The sequence below is a fragment of the Heptranchias perlo genome, chromosome 6 (assembly GCF_035084215.1).
Source record: "Heptranchias perlo isolate sHepPer1 chromosome 6, sHepPer1.hap1, whole genome shotgun sequence".
In the NCBI taxonomy this organism is placed as follows: domain Eukaryota; kingdom Metazoa; phylum Chordata; class Chondrichthyes; order Hexanchiformes; family Hexanchidae; genus Heptranchias; species Heptranchias perlo.
Genome location: NC_090330.1, coordinates 2,411,743 through 2,420,746, shown reverse-complemented (window position 1 = coordinate 2,420,746; position 9,004 = coordinate 2,411,743). Strand labels below are relative to the sequence as shown.

General features: G+C 45.7%; 1 protein-coding gene across 3 annotated transcripts in view; it reads right to left on the bottom strand.

The window, feature by feature from the left end:
• Positions 1 to 1,834: 1,834 nt before the first annotated feature.
• folr (folate receptor) overlaps positions 1,835 to 9,004 on the bottom strand; it is a 32,753-nt gene continuing 25,583 nt past the window's right edge. For all 3 annotated transcript variants that reach the window (XM_067985609.1, XM_067985608.1, XM_067985607.1), the window contains exon 5: positions 1,835 to 8,383. In XM_067985609.1, the coding sequence (XP_067841710.1) occupies positions 8,100 to 8,383 (284 nt within the window). In that variant the 3' untranslated portion in view covers positions 1,835 to 8,099. The remainder of the gene's footprint in view (positions 8,384 to 9,004) is intronic.

Below are 9,004 nucleotides of genomic sequence, written 5' to 3'. Positions count from 1 at the left end.
ATGAGGCTAAAGGTGTGAGGTATGTGAATGGGGGAGGGCACAAACCAAAGGCCTCAGTGCTGAGAAATCCTGAGACACGTTTTAAAGAAGCATTTGTCTCGTGTTCTGGGGTAGAAATTTGTCCGGGCTTGTTAGACCTGGTGCTGCACGAGCTGCAGACTAGAATTTCCCAGATGCAATCACCATACATACTGATTCACTTGAAGTCGAGCTGGGCAACAATGGAAGGGCTAGGATGCACCTCAGTGCCCCTGATCACCACACAGAGGCCCCTGGTGAAAAGAATACACGTCTGGGTACCAGTTTGGATGTGATGCCCCATGTGATTGAATAGCCTAGCAGCACTTGTGTGGTCACACAGAAAGAAATGGCTGTTTGGGCAGGGTGCCAGAGCCTGTGGAATTTGTACCCCATAAGGGGCCTTCAAGTTGAGTGCACCTAGTCCAAGGGCACTGAGACCAATTGTGAAAGAAAAATTTGCATTTATATAGCGCTTTTCACGACCTCCCAAAGCACCTCACAACCAATTAAGTACTTTTGAATTGTAGTCACTGTCGTAGGGTAACACGGCAGGCAATTTGCACATTAAGGGTCCCACAATCAGCAATGAGATAATATTTTAGTGATGTTGGTTGAAGGATAATTATTAGCCAGGACAACAGGGAGAACTCCCCTGCTCTTCTTTGAATAATGCCATAGGATCTTTTACATCCACCTGAGAGGGCAGACAGGGCCTTGGTTTAACGTCTCATCCAAAAGATGGCACTTCCAACAGTGCAGCGTTTCCTCAGTATTGCACTGGATGTGTCAGCCTGGATTTGCAATTTGCGCACAGCAAGGTCCCACAAACAGCAATGTAATAATGACCAGACAATCTGTTTTTTTAGTGATGTTGGTTGAAGGATAAATATTGGCCCAAGACACTCATACATTTGACGACAGCTTTAAACACACAGCCTCAAACGCAGTCTCGTCAGTCTGAGTCACGCATACTTGGCAAGGAATCTGTGCTAAAAATAAACCTAGCACATGGAGCACTGTTGCACTTTGGCAGCTCCTGTAGGTCTAACTATTGCAGATTCTCCCTCAGCCCCACTCCCCCCCTCCCCCGTCAGAGACAAGCCTGTGCTCCGCGGGTGATTCGACCAGGGGCTGATCTGAGTGGCAGATAGCACGCCTCTGCAAACGGAGGGCGGCACTGCGCCGGAATCATGCACACAAAAGCCAGTCAGTGCAGTCAATATGTGGTGAGCCTTTCTCCCCTGACAGCTGCTCAAGGGCAAAAGGGGAACCATCTCGCACACACATACATGCCCTTCCATTTCACAGTTGTCAAAAGTTTGCAGCCAGCCAACATGTAATGAATGAATGGTTTCGCGTATTTTGTTATCTACATTTGCCCCTTGGGAGAATTTTTGTCTTTGTGTATTTGGTGCTCATAGTTTTGTCTCGGTTAAATTCCCATAGTATGCAAAGTGATAGCAGTATACAATATATGGGAGTGTTATGCCCATTAACCCAGAGGGTATTATTATATGGTACAGCCATACCCTGTAGTTATATACCTTCTGGATCAATGGGCTTAACACTCCCGTATATACTGCTATCACTATGCATGCTGCAGGAATTTAACACAAAGTTTTTATTATATAATTTATATTATATTTTATATATAGTATACATAGGAGAGTAACACACTGTGGCTGGGTTTTCAAGTTCTGTGTTTACCAGCCTTTAATTTCCCTAACCTTTAAAATGAATAACAACAGGTGCACAAACAGAAAACCCTGCTTCTATGCAGCATAAAGACATATCTATAAACAAGAGTAGCAACTTGCATTTATATAGCGCCTTTAATGTACATAAACATCCCAAGGCTTTTCACAGAGGTATAATTTTCTTCTTATCATTCTTGGGATATGGGTGTCACTGGCAAGGCCAGCTTTTATTGTCCATCCCTAGTTGCCCCTTGAGAAGGTGGCGGTGGACCGCCTTCTTGAACCGCTGCAGTGCGTGTGGCAAAGATGCTCCCACAGTGCTGTTAGGCCAGGAGTTCCAGTATTTTGACCCAGCGACGATGAAGGAACTGCTGATATATATCCAAGTCCGGATGGTGTGTGACTTAGAGGTGATGGTGTTCCCATGCACCTGCTGCCTTTGTCCTTCTAGGTGGTAGAGGTCATGGGAAGTGCTGTTGAAGAAGCCTTGGCGAGTTGCTGCAGTGCATCTTGTAGATGGTACACACTGCAGCCACAGTGCGCTGGTGGTGTAGAGAGTGGGTATTTAAAGCAGTGGATAGGCTGCCGATCAAGCAGACTGCTTTGCCCTCAGAAATGTATATCCCACTAACACCCTGCATTGCCCATTATCATGCAATACCAGTGAATCTCCCGTGGTTTTGCCCACAGAGTCCAAGGACACCGTGTTTTTGTAACCGTCGGCCTGCCCAGTCCCGATGATAGCCCTCGCTCCTACTCCCAACTTGGTGACAGATGAGTGAGCTGAGCACGATTACTGAAAATCTCCGTCCTCTGAGGCATCAGTGACAGAAACAGGCCTCCGATGGGGCAACGAAAGTGTAATTTCCTTTGGCTGTTTGAAGCCACTACAGTGCCTACATTTTTTTTCCAAACTGGGACTGGGGCTTTTGTGCAGCGGTGAACAGTCGAATGTGATTGGTAATTTTTGGTTGCTTTTTGTAGAATTTGATTGGTGAATTAATCAGAAAGTAATTCAGAAAAACATATGCACTTAACCAATCACAGAGAAAATAATTACAGGCACAAGAAATACTGTAAGGACACGAGATGGGAACAAGTGGCTGAATTAACCAACCTTCAGAACCCTCACTAACTAACAAAATTCAGAGGTCCATAGATTTGTAAATGATGAAGCAATGAACTAAATGTTTTAAAGTTGAAATGTGGGACTGAGTAATGTGGTGAGTTGAATATCCAGACTTTATTTTTGAATGAATTTTTGCACTAATTCCCTGTGGCAGCCCTTAAAAAATTAGATTTTAGCTAGTCCGGACTGATGCAATGGCAGTCTCCTCTCTCCTGCTGCTGTAAGAGTTCTGATGAAATGAGTCTCTGATTAGAACATAGGGACAGGAGAAGGCCATTCAGCCCCTCAAGCTAGTTCTGCCATTCAATTAGATCATGACTGATCTGCACCTCAATTCCATCTACCCACCTTTGCTCCATATCCCTTGATACGTTTATCCAACAAAAATCTACCGCTACAAAAGCAAAATACTGCAGATGCTGGAAATCTGAAATAAAAACAGAAAATGCTGGAAACACTCAACAGGATCAGGCAGCATCTGTGGAGAGACACTCAGGGTTATCGTTTCAGGTCGATGACCTTTCATCAGAACTGATGAAAATCCATCGATTCCAGACTTGAAAATTTCAATCGACCACTACCATCCACAGGCATTTGGGGGAATGGGTCAAAATATCCCAAATTCAGCACAAAATGGCACTTGGCAAAGGCACTCTGTGTTTATCAGGATTTGGTTCCTGATTATTAATTGCTGTTTTTTGTGTGGTCCGGGTGGAACTGGCAATACAGAGCAACAGCACCACCTGGTGATGGTGTACTAATATCCAGGCTGCAGACCTGTCATTCTTAAACAAACACCAAAGCTGAGATTATCCACTGTGCCATAATTGCTGGTGAAAGTGTGACAGGGCAGGTCAGGTGTTGCACTAGCTTTATTGACCCAGCACCAGCTCACCATTGGGCAGCAGGGTGAAATGGCTGCTGTGCAGGAGATGGATGCCAAAAGAAAGAACATTTATAAAGTGCTTTTCACGACCTCAGGCTGTCCCAAAGCGAATTACAACCATTGAAGTACTTTTTGAAGTATAGTCAGTGTTGTAATGTAGGAGACACTGCAGCCAATTTGCACACATCAAGGTCCCACAAACAGCAATGTGAATGACCAGATAATCTGTTTTAGTTGTGTTGGTTGAGGGATAAATATTAGCCAGTGCACCAGGGAGAACTCTCCTGCTCTTCCTCAAAATAGTGCCGTGGGATCTTTTGCCTCCACCTAAAAGCGCAGACAGGGCCTCAGTTTAACGTCTCATCCGAAAGCCGGCACCTCAGACAGTGCAGCACCCCCTCAATACTGCACTGGGAGTGTCAGCCTAGATTTTGTGCTCAAGGCTCAAAAGTGGGGCTTGAACCCATGACCTTGGCTCAGAGGGGAGTGGAGTAGAATTTTTTTGTTTAAACGCAGCGAGTTGTTATGATCTGGAATGCACTGCCTGAAAGGGAAACAGATTCAATAACTTTCAAAAGGGAATTGAATATATACTTGAAAAGAAAAAAATTGTAGGGCTGGGGGAAGAGTTGGAGGTGGGGGGCAGGAGTGGGACTAATTGGATAGCTCTTTCAAAGAGCCAGTATAGGTCTGATGGGCTGAATGGCCTCCTTCTGTGCTATAAGATTCTAGGAGTGCACATAGATTCCTGGAGGGGGCACTGCTACCCAATTAAAGGCCACAGTTACAGCAGTACTGACAGACATTCAATAGTAATCCAGTCAAGATGCAAAAGTAGAGCAAATTTCTCTTCGAGGGCATTGGTATCATTTTTTTTTAAACTAATTTCTTTCAGGGGGTTGGCTCCTTGCTGGCTGCAAGTCCACAGCCATTGTGCAGATTCCCTTATTTCGCCCAAATGTCCATTCTTCATGTGTAAGCTTAGATATTGAGTTTTGTAGGCTATTCTATCACAGAAACAGGCCATTTGATCCATCTGGTCTATGCTGGCGTTTATGTTCCACACAAGCCTCCTCCCAACCCGACTTCATCTAACTCTATCACCATATCCTTCTATTCCTTTCTCCCTTGTGTACTTACTTAGCTTCCCCTTAAATGCATCTATGTTATTCGCTTCACCTACTCCATGTGATAGCGAGTTCCACATTCTCACCACTGTCTCAGTGAAGGTGATTCTTCAGAGTAAGAGGAATCACAGACGAGCTTGAATCTGTCCTCATCTGACATCCACACATGCGCCCTGGATAATGATCAGGAGCAGGAGCACTGGCTGATTTTCTCCCCCCTAACCTGACATCAAGCTACTTAGCACAGACCAGGAATTGAATGTGGTGTGCAAGGCTCAGCTCGTCACCAGGTAAACTCATTTAGTTGTCGATGGTGCCTTTGGATGCCATTTTTAGAGGCTCTTAGAACTTACTTGTCCTTACTTGCAATCCCCTACATGGCTGGATGAGGGAGCAGCTTCAACCTTCTGTAACCCTAATTGTCTCCTGTATTGGCATTTTTCATTGTTTTGATACTCTTACCTTCGTGTATAAAGAATTCAACAGTCCCATAAGTCTACAGCAATCAGACAAAAATGGGAACAAAAGCATATAGGAGCCTCGACAGTAAGTGTTCCAGAGACTTGAGCAAAATCCAGGCAGACATTCCCAGTGCAGTACTGAGGGAGTGCTACAGTGTCGGAGGTGTCATCTTCCAGAGGTGACGTTAAATCAAGGCCCCGTCTACACCCTCACGTTAAGGATCTCATGCGTTAATATTGATGACATAAACAAAGAAAAAAGAACTTGAATTTAAATGGCGCCTTGCACGACCTCAGGACGCCTCAAAGCGCTTTACAGCCAATTAAGTACTTTAGAGGTGTAGTAACTTTTATAGTGTAGGAAACACAGCAGCCAATTTGCACACAGCAAGATCCCACAAAGAGCAAAGAGATCAATGACCAGATAATCTGTTTTAGTGATACTGGTTGAGGGATTAATATTGGCCAGGACACCACAGAGAACTCCCCTGCTCTTCTTCGAAATGGTGCAGTCGGATCTTTTACGTCCACCTGAGGGGGCAGACGGGGCTTCGGTTTAACGTCTTATCCAAAAGACGTCACCTCCGACAGTGCAGCACTCCCTCAGTACAGCACGGAATGTCAGCCTGGCTTATGTGCTAGTCACTGGAGTGGGGCTCGAACCCACAACCTTCTGGCGAGAGTGATACAAACTGAGCCACAGCTGACCCTTAGGTCACACAATGGAAAACACAAGGTATTATTTGGCTGCTAAAGTGTAGGTGTTTTTCACCCTTTAAGGCTACAAAGGGTAATTGCGGTCAAGTACAAAGGCTGGTGATGTTGAGTAAACTGTACGTGAGTTCATACATATTTCAATTAAGAGGCTGCAGACATTCTGACTCCAGTAATGTGTCCTGGTGAGTTCCTGTATTTTCTTTGAGGTTTGATACAGAAAGCTTAGGGTTACACTTAAATTAGAGAGAGAGAGAGAGAGAGAGAGAGAGAGTCATAGAGAGTCATACAGCACGGATAGAGGCCCTTCGGCCCATCGTGTCCGCGCCGGCCATCAGCCCTGTCTACTCTAATCCCATATTCCAGCATTTGGTCCGTAGCCTTGTATGCTGTGGCATTTCAAGTGCTCATCCAAATGCTGGAATTATGACAAGACAGTCAGTGTTATTTACTAAGGCACAAGTAAATCACACTTACAGTTCATGATGTCAAACAAAATGTCCGATAGTCCCAAGCTACCTAAGTTAACAACTTTCATTCATATAGCGCCTCCAACATCATAAAACGCTACAAAGCGCTTCACAGGAGTGCAATCAAACAAAATTCAACATCGAGCCACATAAGGAGATATTAGGACAGGTGACCAAAGGCTTGGCCGAAGAGTTAGGTTTTAAGGAGTGTCTTAAAAGGAGAGGTAGAGAGACAGAGAGGTTTATGGAGGGAATTCCAGAGCTCAGGCCAAGGCAGCTGAAGGCACGGCTGCCAATGGTGGAGCGAAGGAAATCGGGGATAGAGAAGAGGCCAGAATTGGAGGAGCGCAGAGACCTCGGAGGGTTGTAGGGCTGGAGGAGGTTACAGAGTCAACCTGTTAAAGGCACTCTGTAAGTACAAGTTGCTGTTGTTGTACCACCACCGCAGCTCAGATCAACTGACTCAACATAGACTGGGAAATGACAGGACTCTGCAGGTTTATAACATAACGAGTTTATTCGCAATCACCACCCATGATAACAACCATGCTGCGACACTTCAAAATACTTCCCGAGATTAAAAACACAGCTGTCCCTCAAAGTTCTTCTTTGCTGCTTTAACCGACGTGCTTTTGATCTGACGGTTAAATAGGGTGGTGATGGGGCGAATGGTCTCCTTCTGTGCTGAATCATTCTATGATTCTGTGACGCTCTAGTGCAGTACTAAGGGAGTGTTGCACTGTCGGAGGTGCTGCCTTCGGATGAGATGTCAAACCAAGGCCCCGTCTGCCCTCTCAGGTGGGCGTAAAAGATCTCACGACCACAATTTCAAAGAAGAGCGAGGGGGTTGTCCCCGTGTCCTGGCCCATATTTATCCCTCATCCAACATCAATAAAACAGATTATCTGTTCATTACCAGATTGCTGTTTGTGGGATCTTGCTGTGTGCAAATTGGCTGCTAAATTTCCTACATTACAACAGTGAAGTACACTTCAAAAGTGCTTAATTGGCTGTAAAACACTTTGGGACGTCCCGAGGTCGTGAAACGTGCTATATAAATGCAAGTTCTTTCTTTGCTTTTAACCTCTAACCGTAGTTAGGAATCCTTAAGCCCGGGATTTTGGCAATCAGCATCTAAGTTCTCTCTGGACTTAGGTAAATAGGGTCTGTTTCTGGTGAGAGAAGACAATGTGCACTCCATCAGGCAACTGGAAAACGCTGTAGATGTAGACTGATTGGTAGCTTAGCTTGGAGAGTCTGAAGCATAGCATTGGTTTTCTGACTTGCGGGCTCCCCGCGCGCGGGTTTCTGACTGCGGGCTCCCCGCGCGCGGGTTTCTGACTGCGGGCTCCCCGCGCGCGGGTTTCTGACTGCGGGCTCCCCGCGCGCGGGTTTCTGACTGCGCGGGTTTTTGACTGTGGCTTTCCTGCACGCGGGCGGTGCCCAGCTGAACCCCAAAACAAAAGGGCTCAGCTGCTCAATGGGAAAAGTAAATGATTAAATTTTATATTAAGACTGGTTAAATCACCAAGATTTTAAAAGCTGAAGTAAATTCACAAAAGAGATGTTGCCACTCCTTCGTCAGTGAAGTTAGTTAGGACAAGGCTAAGAGCAGGAGCACAGGCAGGACCAGCGGAACGGTCAGTTTGACGATGGAAGAGGATGCAATCAGGCCCTTCTGAATAGCGTAGAACCGCGACACATCCATGTTCGGGTTCGTACCTGACTTGAACCATATGGCGATGCACTTCCCGCTGCCCTGTTCGTACGCCGTGTACTGGTAGGAATAGCTCCACACTTTCTCACAAAAATCCCGCGAAGTGGGGAAAATTTCCGTAAACTTCCGGCACTTGGAATTTTCTGGACAGAGGTTTTTCCCTGGAGGTAAAAACAAAAAAAAACAAACGCAGTAAGGAAAACGTCCAAGAGCGAGCATTCCTACTGACCCCGATCGAAAATGAACAGGTAGAACTTCATCACAGCTTAGTCGGAAAGAAAGAGAGAGTAAGAAAGAAAGAAAGAAAGAAAAGGATAAAAAGAAGCACTTTTCAAAAACTCAGGGCATCCCAAAGCGTTTTACAGCCAATGAAGTACTTTTTGAAGTGTAGTCACTGTTGTAATGTAGGCAATGTGGCAGCCAATTTGCACACAGCAAGATCCCACAAACAACAATGTGATAACCAGTTGGTTGTTTTAGTGATGTTGGTTGAGAGATAAATGGGGGTTGTCCAGGACTCCCCTGTTCTTGTTCAAAATAGTGGGATCCTTCACGTCCACCTGAGAGGGCAGATGGGGCCTCGGTTTAATGTCTCATCCGAAAGACGGCACCTCCGACAGTGAAGCACTCCCTCAGAACTGGCACCGGGGAGTGTCGGCCTGGATTATGTGCTTAAGTCTCTGGTGTGGGGCTTGAACCCACAACCTTCTGACTCAAGAGGAGAAAGAATGCTACCCACTGAGCCAGGGCTGACATCTGGCCACACAGATCAGAAATGCCCA